Source organism: Strix uralensis, chromosome 2, assembly GCF_047716275.1.
Source record: "Strix uralensis isolate ZFMK-TIS-50842 chromosome 2, bStrUra1, whole genome shotgun sequence".
In the NCBI taxonomy this organism is placed as follows: Eukaryota; Metazoa; Chordata; class Aves; order Strigiformes; family Strigidae; genus Strix; species Strix uralensis.
The window spans coordinates 108,265,630-108,283,649 of NC_133973.1; the positions used below are offsets into that span (position 1 = coordinate 108,265,630).

At 41.2% G+C, this 18,020-nt stretch overlaps 1 protein-coding gene across 4 annotated transcripts in view; it reads left to right on the forward strand.

Annotated features, from left to right (window-relative positions):
* The window catches only part of WDFY2 (WD repeat and FYVE domain containing 2), a 75,043-nt gene that overhangs the window by 30,298 nt on the left and 26,725 nt on the right, over positions 1-18,020 (forward strand). For all 4 annotated transcript variants that reach the window (XR_012627673.1, XR_012627674.1, XM_074859743.1 and 1 more), the window contains exons 2-3: positions 4,170-4,237; positions 10,911-10,984. Coding sequence is in view for 2 of the 4 variants with exons in the window: in XM_074859743.1 (XP_074715844.1) it covers positions 4,170-4,237; positions 10,911-10,984 (142 nt within the window). In the remaining 2 variants the exon portion in view is untranslated. The remainder of the gene's footprint in view (positions 1-4,169; positions 4,238-10,910; positions 10,985-18,020) is intronic.

An 18,020-nucleotide genomic window follows, 5' to 3' on the forward strand; every position in this document is an offset into this window, starting at 1 on the left:
ACTAAGTTTCTGTAGATGGTGAAGTGCAGAGCTGCCATGCTGAGGTGGATGTGCTGCTGTTGACATAGGCACCGCTGTGAGTAGTAGGTGCTCAGATGAAGCCTGCCTCCTGCACATGTGCACAGCCTAGCAGTGCATCTGAGACCTGCCAGTACAACCACAGCCACCTGGACTTGAGACACGTGCTCTTGAGCACAACAGAGAGAAGCAATTTTTCTTTTAAACTATACGTTTTTCACATCCCCTTAATATATGAAGATGTAGCCTGTCTTTTGCATGGCAGAAATATTTCTGTATAGCCTGTCTCATTTAAAAATAAATCATCTCTGTTATGAAAAGACTAGAAGAGTATCCATTGATTTGACAGGTTCTAAAAATCTTTCCAAGCCGATTCACTGGCAACAGAATGAAGGGGCAACTCATTTCCATGGTGATGCTGACTGAATCACTCTAGAGCAGTTGAAGAATGGATCCTGATCTGGGTGGGTGCTGTGTTTAAGTCCAATAACCATGCAAACAGCAAGTACTCTTCGTGCTATATAGCCATAAAAAAAGCTTATTTTCATTCATGCTTGGGTTTTTTTCTTTGCATTCTTTAGAAGCTTCAAAAGCTCTGGGTTTCACGTCTAGTGGGTAGTATTATGTTAAGAAGTATACAAAAATGTGCAGAACTGCAGCTGAAAAAAAAGACACACTCTCTTCCAAGAACATTTGGCTTCTCCCAAGTTCAGTTGTTGTCACATTTTGTTCTTTAGCCCAAATCTACTTTGGGAAAAAGTTACCCAGAAAAGTTTAATGAACTGAAGTCAGTTTTTCCTCTTTCAATAAAATACCTAATCTAATACAGTGATTTTAAGAGAAGAAAATCATGAGTCATTGTTTCCTGACATAAGAATTATTTTGCTTTTACATCAGCTTACACATAGATATTAGAATTCCATTATAATGCTTAACATAACTTTTAAATGCTTGTTTTAATCATATGTATAGTAATCATCCTTAGTTTTAAAATAAATTGTTTACAAGATCTTTTTTTTCCTTTATTTAAAATAATTTACTGGGGAAATAAGTATTTCTGTAATGAGTTACATGAACTGACTTGCTGGTTATGTTCCCTTTCACACACCTTAGAGTTAGATAACATCTTTTCATAGTACTTTTATTCTTAGAATGCTTTGTTTCTCATTTTGCATGAATTAGTCATTGAATGGAAATATATTTGACTACATAAAGAAATGAGCATACTGTGGCCTACACACATACATACAGAAGTGGCCTACACTAGTAAAAGTAGTTTCGCTCTTAACTAGGAACCTCCACCAGATTTTTGGTTTGGTGGGGGTTTTTTTTAAGCTTAAGTAGAAAATATTTTTTGTTTCAATATCATTCATCTAGCAGTCTTAATGTTGACATAATTGTCAAATTAATTAGTAAGTCTGCAGTGGGTACAGTTTAAAAAACAACAGCAAAAACAACCCAAAGCATCCAAATTACTGCCATTTTTGCAAACAAAATTGATTTTTATTTCCTCCAGCTTTTGAAAGACCTTTTCATGTACGTAGTCTTCTTTTAACGAGCTGAATTATCTGTAAGATGTTGGACTGGATTTATTATTTGCCAGAGCCTCGAAGTGGAGAGGAGGCAACTTTTTCAAAGCCTGGGAGTTTTGAAACCAGTAGCACTGATTATATAGATTGGGATGGTCAAGAAAGACAAGTCTCTCACAGGATATTGGTGCACCTCCACAGGGCTGTTTCATATAGAGTTATTTCATCTCCCTGTGATTCATCCCATTATTTTTTTCTGCACACTCATTCATTCCCACAATAACTTAATTTGTCAAGGATAAACACATTAGTAAGAGCTCTTGTGTTTGGGAAACAGAGCGGCTGATCTCCTTTCAGAATTACAGTGACCACCTTCTTACCAAAGGTGGATCCAAAGGTTTTGGACCCTGTTGCAAACCTGATGTACAGCCCCGTGGCTGTGGACGTCTTCCCAGAACTGTGTGCTGAGGTCCAGATGCAGAGCACTGCTCTGACAACAGCTACGGTTAGCTACAGCAAGAAATGACTGAAGGATTTGGCGCTCTCACTATTCAAAATGCGATAACGTTGCTATCAGCTGATGAATTGTCCCTGAAAAAGTATTGATGGTTTTGCTTCAGATCTGGTAAAGAGCTGCTGACATGTTTGTTGCAAAAAGGCTGTTAGATTTAGGAGGTAATTATGCTGAATTTTGTATTTTTTGAGACATTTGTGAGAGCTTTCTAACTGTGGGACTTGACCCAGTGAAATGTTAGATTTTAGAGCAGCATACTGTGTCAAAGTGTATGCATGAGACATTTCTAAGATGATACAGCTTGTGTAGTGCCCAACACAGGTGTCTGAATTATTTGCTAAAAAATGAGTTTGCATGCAGGGTAGAATGATCAGAAACCAGGTTTTGGATATAGGCAATCCAGGAACACATAGTGGTGCAGCCCTTAGCTTGAAGTTTGCAGGATAGATAACTAGTTCTTGAATTGCTTTATTATATTACATGGCATCTCTGTTAAGACTTGTGTATGTAATATCTTAGATCAATTATTATATTATATTAGTATTGCTCTAAACTTTTACTGGCTAAAAAGGGCTGAAATCTGCTTTTCCATGAAAATGAGGTAACAGTAGGAATGACCACGTGGTCTTCTCCATAAGCTGTGTTTCCACGTTTCATGAACTGGAAAGAGCAATTCTTTTTCTTGTTTTTTTTGTTGATTTTTTTTTTTTCCTTCCTATCAAGGGCAGGTTATAGTTTTGTTACAGGAAAATAAGATTTATGTTTAACAATAGTCTCATTAGTCTTTTAGATCTCTCATACCTACTATTGCATACTAATTTTGGTGGAAAATAAACAGAAGTGGGTGATGGGTTAGTGTGCTACACCAACACAATGCTGTCTTGGGTAACTAAATTTTCTAGAAGAGGTTAATATGTTTGGTGTAAAGCATGGAATACAGTATTATATGAAGAGTTTACTAGTTAAAATTGGAGATGGTAAGGGTTTGAGGAACAGTAGGGCAGGTAACAGTTGACTGTAATCGGGATGACAGTGGGCTATGCAGGAACAAGCAGGAGATTACTGGTTGCCTGCTGCTTTAACTGGTGACACTGTTACTAGGCATGTTTCGATGAAATTAGCTGATGAACTAAAGTTAAGAGAGAGCCTCAATTAGAAAGAGGCTTCAGAGATTGGACAAAACAAGCAAATGACAATGGAGACTGAAATAATAAAAATTTAGTGACCCAGATGGTACATCAGTCCAGATTCTCTGCTCAGGAAACAAGAAGCAACAAGCATCTCAAGCGTGTGAAGGTCACGGATTGAGAGACAGGGAGCTGCCAGTATGATATGATTACGAGAAAGCAAAAGGAATCCTGAGATACACTGGGAAGATCTAGCAGAGAGGAAACGCTCGTGTTTGTGGGGAGGCCTGGGGCACTGCATGGTTCTAGGTGCCTCTATTTGAGGACAGCAACTCCAAACGGGTGGCACACTGCAAGGCTGCCTGTTGCCTTGATCATTCTCTTCAGAGAAGGACAAGAGTATGTCTTCTTCAGCCTGATGCTCAGTGGGCATCTGATAGCATTCTGAGTTCACTGAGGGAAGGGGAAGATTCTGAAACTGAAGAGCTCATTGTTGGCACAAATGGACATAATCTGAGTAAATAGAAGCTGAAAATCTCAGAACCTCATTCCTTTGCTTAGAGGTTTTCCTGAAGTAGAACAATGAAACAGCAGGCAGCAGATGGACCAAGGCCTACCCTGAGAGCAGGAAGAAGGCTTCCTGCTGGATGGGCTGAAACAGGAGTGCTTACCTGGGCTAATGAACAGTTGTGTTCCAGTCTGGCAAAAAGCCATAGCAGTTTCCAAATACTGTTGTGGTGTGTGCAGCCAAGATGTTGAGTATGACATGGAACCAAGAAATGGGCTACTGTCATCATTTTACAGAGGTTAATCTGAGGCTAATGTATAAGGCTATTGTAGGAGATTACACGCTTATTTCCCTCTCAGCAAAATAATTTAATTTTGAAGAAGGGTTTGTGCGTTCAATGTCACCACTTTGTTTTCATTCATGGTTCCTTTTTCACTCTTCCTCATGTGTGTGCTGTGGTTTTTCTTTTGTAGAACAGTTCGTGTCTGGCTGAAGAGAGACAGTGGGCAGTACTGGCCCAGCATATACCATGCAATGCCATGTAAGTATAAGGAGATGTTCGCTATCTACTGGGTATTTGTAAAATGGGTTTTCTCATTATGATGAAACTTCATGTTTTTGACCATTTGCAAGCTTACCACTTCGTATTAAATATTATTCTTGAACAATCCTCTTGGTTTCTGTGAAGCTTTACTAAGTTGCATGCTAATGCTTCTGAGAGACATCAGGGATTACAGCAGCAAAAGGATACAGATATGCTGGCAAGGGATGAACATTTAATGCAAACATAGATTAAAAAGTGTGGAGCTCAAAAAGTAGTCTTGCATTCTGCCACTAATGGAGTCCATAAAGCTTTGTAAGTCTCCAGTATAAATCACTCTGCCCTTCCTACTGCATGTGCTCAGTCCATTAGAGTGCAATGGTAAATGGTTTTATTTGGTAAGAACTTAATATCCTGTCAGCTAATATGATGGAGAGGATACTGGACAGGGAAGGCAACTCTTCCAGTGGAGAAGCAGAATCATTTTACCCCTGCAATTAAATGTGCAAAACCAAATCTCTGTAATGGATCCCTCCAGTATGGTCTGCTGTATGTCTCCTCTCCTAAAGACTGTTCACACTTTAAAAGAAACTGCAGATTGATGTCCATTTTTCCAAGAGACAGTTGAAGAAATCACAGCCCTAGCTATTTGTCATAACCCCTGTGTTGAGTGCAGGAGTATAAGCCTGCAGGTCACCAGCAGCAAAGGTATGCTGATGTTCTTCAGTCAGCTTCAGATGTGCTAGGTTAGGCTGTCTTTGGAAAGCTTATGAAGCTGACCTTAAACCCACAGATTGGGGAGCATTTATCAAGTCCCATCGAGGTATTCTTACTGTCTGGAGAAATAATTATTTTCAGCTAAGATAGCTAGATTTGAAAGAGATATCTATCTCCATGATACGTAAAATATTTACTAGATATAAGTTTTAGTACCACAACATCAACTTGGGACTTTAGAGTGGCCATAGTGTTTGACTGCCTCCTCTAAGAAAGTGTTCATTTGGTAGAGAAGAGGATCTGTCTTCTTCCTTTGGTGATGGACTAGCTCATAAGAATATGTCAAGCCTCAAAGGTATTTTCTGCTCAAGAGTTTGCACAAAAAGGTATTGGAAACCAGCTAATGATGTAGCAGTCTGTGAAGCTCTGTCACAATCGCTAACAGTGGCCTGAGTTCCCTTGACCTGTCCTAAGAGTTGTTTGCTTTCCCCAGTCAAACTGTTAAGAAATGGCTATTATAGCAGTTTGGCATTAATACTTCTATTTTTCTGTGTGGTGTTTTTGCATACATTTGCATTTTAAAGTCTTAGGTCCTCCTCTGGTCTCAGCAAGGCTGCATTATTGCCAGTAATAACAGCTTCACTGGAAATGATGGAGTAGATCCGGATCTACTAAAAGGGGACTATTTTAAAGTCCGTTCATAAATTTGAACACCTGACACAGCTCCTTCGCTTGGAAGGCTGGTAAACTTTTGAGCCATAGGATATTAAAACTGTGCTGTGATATTCACCAATTTCAAGAGTGATCTGGTATAATTGATGACTGGAACAATGCCAGTTACATTGTTACCAGCCATGGCTTTAAGCTTGGAAATCATAGGAAGGGCTCTGAGTCAGCCTCTGCACAAGTCTGCTCTTGACTGGAAATGATCGTTGTGTCTCTTTCTGTGTGGATCACCTTTTTGATGGTCCTCTGCTTTAGGTTCATACTGGGTTTTGTTGTTTAGGGAACAACGACTGCCCAGAGGTTCTCTGTGTAAAAATGTAGTAGGCATGATGGTGCCTTTGTGCTGCTTAGCAAGCTATGAGTGGAGGTCCCACCTATAGATACCTTGTTAGCATGACTTGTGACTTTGATGGTGCATAACCTACACCATTTAATGATTTGATATCAGGTAGCCTTAATAACTGATCTTGTGCCCTGGTTACTCTGGGACATAAAGAGGATGAGGAGTTGGGCTGAGCTGGCCATATGCTTTGGTCAAGCTCTATACCCAAGTGGGACCACCAGTGCATTCTGAACATGAAACCCATTAAATATCTGGAAAAAAGATCAAGATTGTAGATCATCTCTTCTGAGTAGGGATACTTGCTGCTCTTTAGCAGTGGGATTTCCCCAATTAGAAAGTTTTATGCCCTGCCTATTGGTGTTTCTGTGGTTGAAAAATTCCAGACAACATCATGACCACATTTTTGATCACAGAATCGTCTAGGTTGGAAAGGACCTTGAAGATTATCTAGTCCAACCATTAACCTAACATTGACAGTTCCCAACTACACCATATCCCTCAGCGCTATGTCAACCCAACTCTTAAACACCTCCAGGGATGGGGACCCCACCACTTCCCTGGGCAGCCCATTCCAACGCCTAACAACCCGTTCTGTAAAGAAATGCTTCCTAATATCCAGTCTAAACCTTCCCTGGTGCAACTTGAGGCCATTCCCTCTTGTCCTATTGCTTATTACTTGGTTAAAGAGACTCATCCCCAGCTCTCTGCAACCTCCTTTCAGGTAGTTGTAGAGGGCGATGAGGTCTCCCCTCAGCCTCCTCTTCTCCAAACTAAACAACCCCAGTTCCCTCAGCCGCTCCTCGTACGACATGTGCTCCAGACCCTTCACCAGCTTTGTTGCCCTTCTCTGGACACGCTCAAGTAATTCAATGTCCTTTTTGTAGTGAGGGGCCCAAAACTGAACACAGTCATCGAGGTGCGGCCTCCCCAGTGCTGAGTCCAGGGGTAAGATCCCTTCCCTGTCCCTGCTGGCCACGCTATTTCTGATACAAGCCAGGATGCCATTGGTCTTCTTGGCCACCTGGGCACACTGCTGGCTCATGTTCAGCCGGCTGTCAATCAACACCCCCAGGTCCCTCTCTGACTGACAGCTCTCCAGCCACTCCTCCCCAAGCCTGTAGCGCTGCTGGGGGTTGTTGTGGCCCAAGTGCAGCACCCGGCATTTGGCCTTATTGAAATTCATACAGTTGGCCTTAGCCCATCGCTCCAGCCTGTCTAGGTCTCTCTGCAGAGCCTCCCTAAATCATCTCCTCCATGAGAAAATCCTTGAGATAGAAAGAACCACGGGTGTTAAACACACTGTTATATTGTCAGTAAGGCAAACTAAGTAAGCTGGAAACCTAGCTAACGCATCTCCTTCACTCCAGCATTGTCTCAACAACTGTATCAACAGACCTCTGATGAGCGTGTTTACCCTCTTAATGGTTTAGATGTTGTGGTGGTTTGACCTTGGCTAAATGCCAGGTACCCACCAAGTCGCTCTATCACTTCCCCCCCTTTCCCCTTTTTTTCCTCAATAGGGCAAAGAAGGGAAAGAAAATAAGATAGGAAAACAAAACAACCCTTGTGGGTAAAACAACAGCAGTTTTAATATAAGCAAAGCGAAGCAAAGGTCCGCGCGCGGAAGCAAAAAAAGAAAACAGATTTATTCTCTACTTCCCATGAACAGGCGATGTTGGGCCTTCTCAGGAAGCAGGGCTCCAATACGCGTAGCGGTTGCCTCGGAGGACCAAGGGTGACCCCGCCCCCTTCCTCCTTTCTCCCAGCTTTATACTGAGCAGACGTCATATGGTATGGAATATCCCTTTGGTCAGTTTGGGTCAGCTGTCCTGGTTGTGTCCCCTCCCAAGATCTTGCCCACCCCGTCCCACTGTGGGGGGGGAAATGTCAGAAAGAGCCTTGGTGCTGTGTAAGCACTACTCAGCAGTAGCCACAACACCAGTGTGCTATCAACACCCTGCCAGCTCCCAGCATAAAACACAGCACCATGAGGGCTGCTACAGGGGAAAACCAATTCTGGCTCAGCCAGACCCGATACAGATGTATACCCTTGGTTACACATATGTAACACAGATTATAGACATGTAACCACGGTTAGATGTGTGACTTTTGGGCAGTGTCTGTATAGGAGAAAAAAACCCCAACTTAATCAACACAAATTTATGAAAGGAAAAGGGAAGTAAGCTTTGCCAAAAAAAAAAGCACCATACAAATACCCAAACCCAACCAAACAAAAAACCTCCCACAGATGGAGGAATGGAGTAAAGGATTTATTGTAGTGAGGAACAGTGCAGTATCCAGTCTTTAAGGCAGATAATACACTGTGTGTCTTATGATGGTTTTCATAGCTAACACTTTGCTTTGAACAAGAGGGTAGAAAGACTGCAAAGCAAAACATGATCCTTCAGTCTTAAACTATGCCACTTTTAGGCACCTCAAAAAGGGGTCCCTGAAACTGCAGGTACAAAGTTTGTGTTTCTCTTCTACTTCTGTCAGCCTCTAATAGAGGTGACATGCTGTTGAGAGCATGAAGTATGTAATTGGGCTTTTCCTCCAGAATTCATTTTCCAAAGGCTAACATCTGTGTGTATTTGCCCTATATTTAAGATAAAGACTGCAGCCAGATTTCTGCATCAGGAATATCTTACCTGTCACCTGTAGTAGTTCAGATCAATATTTTTCCAATCTGAAATCCAAATCATAGTTAATACTGAAGTAAGGGGCCTTCAGAGTGCTGTTATTTTTCCTGGATGTTATTTTAAAAGGATCTTAAACATTTCAGAAGCTTAGGGGTTGGGAGGGGGAGGGGTGGTGGTTGGTTTTTTTTTCTCTTCCCCTCTTCTTAATGAGCCTAAGTTCTTGAATATCTGAATATCATCTTATTTTCACTAAAGTGTAAGCCGGTGCAGTCTTGTTACAAATGGCATCACTTTAACTACATTAGCGTAGCTAGTGCGAATGTAATTTTAGTGCTGGCATAATGATTTTTCCAAGAGCATGTGTTACTGAAGAATTCCCTTAGGAAAATGATTTAAGTATCTTCATACTGCTATGACTGTGTACACACACAGGTCTGGAATTTAGAAGTTACTTTTTTTGCAATCAGCCCGTGTCAAGCAGTTGCTTGCACCTTTTGTGTCTGAAGTGTTTCAGGCTACTTGGGAAAAGCATACTTCAAATAGCTAATTTACCTGAGACTTCTTGTCTGCGAGCTGTTTATTGCCTTCAGAGTTACTAGTAGCTCTTTCAATGTATGCACAGTGTTTGAAAGCTGATATGTAGAATATGCCCGTTCTGACATAAGTGCCTTTAAAAGCATTTGATGTTTATTCTGCTTAGAATTGCTTTTTTTTTTTTCCTACAACTGCCTCATTCTGCTACGACCCTAGAAGCCTCAATATAATAGTAAGGCACCACCATCCGAAGGGATGATTTGAGATTGCCTTTTCTGAGGAGGAGGTATGGGAAGGAGCAATTTTGTCACTGTTAGTAGCCCTAATTTGTGTTTCCTTTCTGGCTGTTTCCCTGAACTGAAGTATTTTATTTGCATTAACTCAGTCGATCCTTCCAGGAAAGAAATAAATCGAGGTGCCTTCCTGGATGTGGATCTGGTAGGCTTTCGGTTTGTGGTTGGTTGTCCTTTAGGAAGTGTTTCAAGGGGGAGTCAATACTGAAGGTAGAACGAGTTTTGTTTAACAGTCAGCATAGACTCACCTCTTCGTCATATAGCTTTTCTGCCAACTAAACTATCGAGGAAGATTTGCTGAGCTATGGGCTGTTTAATCCTAAGTGAGACATTACACAAATTGAGAATATGGCAGATATACAGTACTGCAAAAGAGAGGACTCCGAGCTTGTTAGTAACTAAAACACTGTGAGTAGTCACAATGGAGAGTAGAAACCAAGAGGAGGGAAAAAAGCAGAACTAAAAGCACATCTGGCTGTATTCTATATTTATCACAAGGATATGGTTTAAAAAACACTCTTATCACTGTCAAAGGAGCAAGAATGCCTGCCCTTAGATGCAGTTGGCAATTGCTGCTGAAAAATAATTCCTGAAGGTTTCTGTTGGGACAGCAGGACTCCCAGCTGCATGCTGCTGTGTTGAACAGTAAAAACAATCCCTGCCTTCTGAATGCAACTTCACTATTTCTCAGTTAAACCAAGCGTAGCTCTTGAATTCTTGCAAGAAAATTCTGGTTTTACCCTTGATGTGAACCCTGCCAGATCCTTGAGAGACCATAATATGACTGACTTGTCTGCAATTTAAGAGTACATCCTGATGTTTATTAAAGTAATATTGATATAATAAAACAATGGCTAGTTTTCGATACAATCTTTTATTTTGGCCATAGTATGTGGTACTGTCATAGTGTTGTCTGTGGTGAAACTGGAGTAGGGGACAATTAAGACTCACAGTCCTTATTATTGGCCTATATGTTGATTCCTACAGGTTAACTTTCTTACTGCAGGTATAGGATACAAGCCTCTGACATAATACAGTATTTTCTTTTATTGTCACTAAAGTTCAGGAAAATGTAAAAAACTAAATTATTCGGATAAGTAATCTCTCAGATTTAAACTGAAATGTCAGGTGCCTCTTGTATTAAAACACCATCACTGCTCTTGTATGACATGCCTGTTTTCAGATAACTAATAAGAAAAAATGAAGGAGCTGGAGCAAGACATAGCCATTGTTCCATGTCCTAATAGGATAAGGTTGAATGAATTGCAAGAACACTTTTTTTTTTTAATGCTTGTCTATTGGAAGGGGCAAAATGCTGAACAGCATCATAAAGCATGTTAGCTAGTTTTAGGCTTTCCAGAACTTCAAGAAAATGAGAATCACAGTTTTGTTAACTTCATCAACATGTTCATTTTTTTCAGCTCCATGTTCATGCATGTCTTTTAACCCGGAAACCAGAAGGCTGTCCATAGGTCTAGACAATGGTACAATCTCAGTAAGTACATCCAAAGATTTCTAGTTGAAATGCTTCCCTTTTGAGAAGTATATGTGTGATGTTGTGGTGAGGATATTTTTGCTAGTGTTTGGGAGAGAGACTTTTTACTGCTAGTGGAACTGAAGCTGTAGTGTAGAAAATGGCAGATTATTACGAATTTCATTCCAACTGCCACAAAGAGATTGAGTGGAGTTTACAATATTTATTAGGCACTCAACAAACAGTCTTAATTTGCATATATCTTTAAAAGTAACACAGAAAAACAGCTGTTGTTTTATTAAATTTGAGTGCCTTGTTAATCATACCACACCAAAGTTTTCTGAAAGCAGCAATTAAGAGGGGAAAAATCATCTACTGAGAGGCAGAAGGTGGATTTCTGTTCCATATCTAGCTGCTTTTCCAAACTTTAGGGTTCAGATTTTGTTTTCCTCTCACTTCCTTCAGAGGAGTTGCTCCTAACTGTCAGTGCTGTTGCTGAAAGATTTGGTTCATTATATCGGAGATACGTGTGTGTGAAAAGGAAGCAGGGTATTAAAACAAGAGTCTATCTTTTAGATCTGGGACAGAGGGTAGCAGTTGACTTTAATTCATTGGGTTTGTCTTGTGCAATGATAAGTAAAGAGCTATATCACTTTGTGGAACAGTCATGGGTCAGAGAGGTATTTTTCACCTATGCCTCATCAATAGACTCCTCTTCCAGTTTAAGAGCATTTTACCATAATTTCAGATTTTTACTGCTGTTGTCTCTGCCTTACGGACTTTATAACTGAATGAGTGTTTGCAGGTTGACATAAGGGCAGCTGTCTCCACTAAAGCTAGGATGGTATTTGGGAAAGGATGTGTGACTCTTTTAGTTGTTGCCTGTGAGCTGTATCAAAGATGTGAAGGTTTTGACCTAGAAAGCTATTAATGGCTAGTAGCAGAGATTTTTTTTTTGTGCCTGTAGGAGATTTCTGCTTTTGTATCTAGGAGATGGGACAGCTGCCTGAGAATCCCCTGCACCTCTGAAATTCCCTCCTTCCCACTCTTTGAAATAGCTGTAATTTGCCACTCCTACTACGTAGCACTTTTGTTTTCACCAGGCCTTTGAGGAATGTAAAGGCGACTGTAAATAAGGCATTTAAATACTCTGGCATGATGGAAGAGATGTGTCTTTTGTCTTCGGGGCATTTTGCCTTGAAGAGTCAGGGGGTGCTTGAGTCTGAATTGAGTCAAATATTTTCCATTCTGAAGCTAAAGAAGGTAAATGAGATATGCAGGTGATAAACCAACATGTGACTTTAGGTACTTACAGGTATATATTGCTATGTCTATTTGTTGCTAAGCTGGGCTTTTCTTTTCCCAGTCTTCTGGATACAAGTACATAGGAGGGGGGAAGGGCTCATCTGTTGCTTGATTTAGTCCCCTGTAGCTGCAGGCAGTGGTGTGGTAGAGGATTGTGCAGAAAACAGATTGTGCTCCACAAGCTTCCACCAGCGATGAAATGTTTCCCTCTGTAGCAAACCTAAGGCTTGTAAGAGAAATGACAACTGTAATGTGCTACAAGAAGCAGTGGATGTGGGAATAGAAGAGCAGCAAGGGTAGCCCCATATTCAAGTCCCAGCAATATTGGGGTGTTAGAGAAAATCCCGAGGTACTTGAAAGTGGGTTACAACCACCCTCTGGAGGAAAGAATAATTTTTCCTTCCTGGGCACAGCTATGATGATTAGTTTAGCACAGGAGTATTCAAACAGGGCACACTGACCAAAAAATAAGAATTTACTGCAACAAGGTGACCTTAGTGCCCTTACTTTTAATTGTGTGACCCTCAAAGGGAAAGTACAGGTAATTTACTCGAGCAGCTTGAAATATTTGGGAATTTGTCAGCTGTTCCATATTAGCACTTCTGGTGACACCTAGCACCCTTGTGTACACTGGGTGCAGGACCAAAAAATGCTGAAAATCATTCTGCATCTTCACTTTGGCTGTGTTGAAGGAAAGCGCTCCAGGCAAGGGCTGTAAGCTGATATGATGCTCATGACAGCGCCACATAATCTCAAACTAATCTTTTTGCAGTTCAAGGAAGTACTGCTTTTACTTTCTGACGTAAACGGGGATAAGAAAGTAGAACTGTCTTTTTTCTTTTACATGAAATTTTTGTAAACTGTATGAATTTTGGTTATGAGCCTCAGAAATGTGTACGGTGCATTTTGAGAAGGATGGGCAGCAATGTTATTGCCATAGAAAGATGTTCCAGCAAAGCCACCATGAGGTGAGCTTGTATAGCCACCTTTCCTTATGAAACAGGGTGACAATTTTTGCTTCTACAGAGATGAAGAGATTGCTTTCAACCTTTTGTAACTTCTCAACATGAAGACTGCACAAACATTTGTGCAACACAGTAGACCATTCTCTTGAGCAAAAGGTTGTCTAGCATCTTGCTTGAGAGCAGTGGTAAGTAAAGAAAAAAAAATCTAGCATTTTTTTTACACTTTGCAAACCTTTTCTGAGAAGAAATGATATTTCTGTTACTTTATGTCTTAGGGACTGCCTGAGGTCCCTTTTGGAAGTCAAAACACTTTATCATGGTCATAAATTCCTTGCTCTGAAGTGGAGAAAAACCTGCTTTAACGGGTGCAAGTCTCTCAAGTTACCACAACAAGAACAAACAGGAAAGGTCTGTGACTTGCAATAGACATGAGACTTCCACAGCCAAGATGAGACTCCTTACCTAATTTCATCCACCTGAAAGTTAGCTTCCTAGATAAAGTTAACCATTAAGTTCTGCATCCAGTAAGGAGAGGTGAATTGTCTTTGGAGACACCCACGTTGCTTACCTTAGAAACTGTTTTAGAATGGCATAAATCTCTCTCCCCATTTTGGGGGAGATTTAAATGAGGGATTTAGTTTTTAGGTAGCTGAAACTTAATTAAATTGATCTTTTTTGCTGACCACGCTTGCGTCTAGATGAAGCTGTTACACACTTCAAGTAGGGCTACAAGGACGACAGGGCTCCAGAATAACCCCTTCAGAATTCTTCCTTGGGGATGGTACTTATTAAGGCAAATTCATCTTCCACATCACCTGATCTTGCAGGTTTCTACAAGTTTGGCCATAAACAGCACTTTGAATACCTGAAACTGAGTCAGGCTCTGCCTGCTGATGTCTACCTTTCCCCTCTGCCACTGTGGGAAGTTTACTATTTTTTCCTTCAAGAAAACTACATGATAGTTTCTGTTTTCTCCTAGTTATGCTTTATAAAGTGAAAACGCTGTAATCATTTTATAGAGCTTTCTTTGCAACAGACATAGATGTAGGGTCTGACAGTAGATTTAAGAGTCTTCATTCTCTTCCATTTCTGAAGCGGCTTTATTGTTCTCTGGAAGACATGAGAGTGCTGTCAACCACTTGTGTGAACAGGATGAAGTCAAGTCTTTAAGGAGATTCACAGTGTGCTGTCAAAATGACATCGTCTATCAGAGTGCAGACTGGGAACTAGGTTGTGAGTGAGTAACACATAACTAATATATAAAGATTATTGACTCTGAGAAATTGCTTCAGTTGCCTAAGCTGAGGTCTCTAGTGCTATTTTGGGATACATCAGTTGTCATCCACCTGCAGCTTTGAAAAGACATGGGTCTTCCTTAGACCTTGGGCCTTGCCAGCTGGCCCCATGGCCAAGGACTCAGAAATGGCACACACCTGACTATGGGTTTTGTTTGCCTTAACAAGAGTCATTTGAAACAAGATGCTACTAATATTTCCAGGATGAGGATTTACAGAGGTCTTAGGCTCAAGTTTGTGGTGGCTGCATGTTTCAGTGTGAAGGAAGTATGCTCCATGAAGGTATAGTTGAGAGTCTTTGTACAACAGTGGGCACTAGACTGGACAGTCTTTTCAGATACTCAAGAATTCTCCTTTCTGCTTTGTGAAGGTTTTCATGGTACCAAGTCATTATTGTAATAATAAGCTTATTGAAACAGCCAAGACTGATCACTAACATTTTCAGTATGGTAAAAAAGGCAGTAAGGTAGCTCCAAAAAAACCTCTGAAGAGCAAAGAGCGGTCTTGCCAGAAAAAATGTTTTTAATCCCTGCAGGGAGGGATTTGGTTTTGCCGTCCTGAGTGCTCTAATATATCCCAGCCCCTCCTGCGCAAAAGGGCTCACGCAGGACTCAGAAATCTTTCTCCGTTCTATTAACAAGCACCGACTGAGCTGTGTGGGTGACCCCAGCCTTTCTAGCTCATTAAGAAGAGCCAAAAAGCTGCCTAATGAGAACTGAGCGTTAGCAGCTCTGAGAGGAGCAAACATCTACATATGGAAGGATAGAAAAACAGTTTCTGCTGGTACAATGTTAAAGAGATGTAGTCGGTGTTTTTGTAGTGCAGATGACACAATGTATGTGCAATAGGGCATGAATTTCTTGAGCAAGGTGCCCTGTGCTAAAATACCTGTCTATTGACGCAACTAATACACGTGGCCTTGAGAGAGAGAGAGGGAAATGAGTGCAGTGGAAGAACACATGATAGTGTAAAGGGGACCAGAGAGTAAAATACCCGGAGAAAGATTAGAAAATGCAAAACAAAAAAGTGCATCACAAATTATCATATGCTTTCAAAGAAGAAAATGAGAAGCAAGAAGTCTTCAGGGGAAAAAAAAAAGAAGAAAAAATTGTATTCAGGTTAATTGGAACTGTTTATTTTATACTGTATTTGTTTATCTCTTTGGATGTAGTGCTGTATTAATAGTACATAGCTGTGGTTTGCATTAAAGCTTACAGAGCTAATCAATACTTGGGTAAACCTTAGAAACTGCCGTTGTGTTTGATTCACTGTATTACAATGGAGAGACTCAAAAGGCTTTTCAGTCTTCCACTGAAACTGTGGGACTGTTCAGATCATGAAACAGAATGGCCACATCAAATTTATCAAGGGAAAAATGCAAGGAAAAATGCAAAGAAAAATGAGAACGCAAAACATGCTTTTCATCCCACCCAAAGTCACCAGCATCTGTGTGCCACCACAGTCAAACCTGGGGACAGCCAAATTGGTGGGAAAGGCAGACATATTCTCCCACCATGTGTTGTAGCAATTGAAGCCATTTCTCTTTAGGTAATGACAGCAGAAAGTTAGCATTCATAGCAAAGGGCCTTGCTTCAAGTAGGCTTTATATAAAGCATTTCATGCGGTGGTTTAGTGTTCTTCAGGCAGTGGTTAATGAAAACCACTTCCCCTGTAAGTAGCTAGGGAGGTATAGCAGATTTCTAATGTTCTGTGGTTTGTAGAGTTAAGGTGTCCCTGGTATGTCCAGCTGACTTGAAACTGATTTGTTACTGCTGTTTAAATAACACTCCCCACTGTAATCCTCAGATGCCAGCAGAAAGCTAATGGGAGGTGGAGCAGATTAAGGAAAGGAAGATGAAGTAGAGCAATTCAAGAGAACATATTTATAACTAACTTATGAACAGAAACCTAGTAACAGCAAAATACATAGCTGCCTCAAATCACTCACAGTTGTTTTCCTGGAAGCTGGGATCTGTAGATGTTCCACAGATGTAGCCTCTCCATGTTGGTGCCAAGCAGTAGATGTGATGTGTTAGGGTAATCTTGGTGCTGGAAGGCTGTGCAGATTGCCTACAGTGACCCTGCAGAAAATGTAGAGTGACTTCTCTTTTAATTCCGGTTTGGAAACTGGATAAATACCAGTTTTTGTGGTTAGAATGTCTCTTCATGCTCATTTGCACTAAACATTTGGTTTGCCTTAAATATATTCTATAGGCTCCTGAAGTCCAGTCTTCTCTACTCTTGCATAGTGCTTTTGGCAATGCTTATACAGAACATTTCACAACTGTATGCTTTAAAATTTATGTTATCTTGTGTTTGTAACATTTCTTTTATTTTTTCAGCCTATTTCAGATTAAATGAGTTAGATTTTACTTCTTCTGTCCTCTGGCTAGATTTAGCTCAGGGAGTTTCTGTGTAGTTTGCTATAAATTATTAATATGATGTGGTTTTACACTCCTTCATTTTTCTTTATTTCTCTGAGTACATGGTGTACACATGTAGATACCTGACAGCAGCCTGAAAGCTAATTCTCTTGAAAGACATCAGTTCTATGATCTACTTTTAGTCTGTTCCTGGGCTGCAGTTGCCCTTTTGCTAGTCTGCCAACGTTGTCTATAACACTTAAGTTTCTTTGGCATTTCATAGAATCATAGAATGGTTTGGGTTAGAAGGGACATTGAAGATCATCTAGTTCCAACCCCCCTGCCATGGGCAGGGACACCTTCCACTAGACCAGGTTGCTCAAAGCCCCGTCCAACCTGGCCTTGAACACTGCCAGGGAGGGGGCAGCCACAGCTTCTCTGGGCAACCTGTGCCAGTGCCTCACCACCCTCACAGGGAAGAATTTCTTCCCTCTATCTAATCTGAATCTACCCTCTTTCAGTTTAAAGCAGTTACCCCTCATCCTATCACTACATTCCCTGAAAAAGAGTCCCTCCCCATCTTTCCTGTAGCCCCCTTTAAGTACTGGAATGCTGCTATAAGGTCTCCCTGGAGCCTTCTCTTCTCCAGGCTGAACAACCCCAACTCTCTCAGCCTGTCCTCATAAGGGAGGTTCTCCAGCCCCCTGATCATCTTTGTGGTCTCCTGGACCTGCTCGACTAGGTCCATGTCTGTCTTATGTTGCAGGCCCCAGAGCTGGACACAGCACTGCAGGTGGGGTCTCCCAAGAGCAGAGTAGAGGGAGAGAATAACCTCCCTCGACCTGCTGGCCACACTTCTCTTGACACAGCGCAGGATATGGTTGCCTTTCTTCCTGCAGTGATGCCACAGAGCCTACCTTTTGCCTGAGTGTTTCCTCTAGAGAGATGTTGCAGGGGTTTTGTTGTGGCCATTCTGTTTCCCCAGCTTTGAGCAAGTCTGCTTTTCAAAAAAGTGGCAGAGACACACAGGTGCTCAGTCAGTTTAACCACATAGGGTTTTTCCAGGAGCCGAGGCTGCCGTGCAGACTCGTAGCTGCTGTTTTCATCATTTCCTTGTGCAAAAGCCATA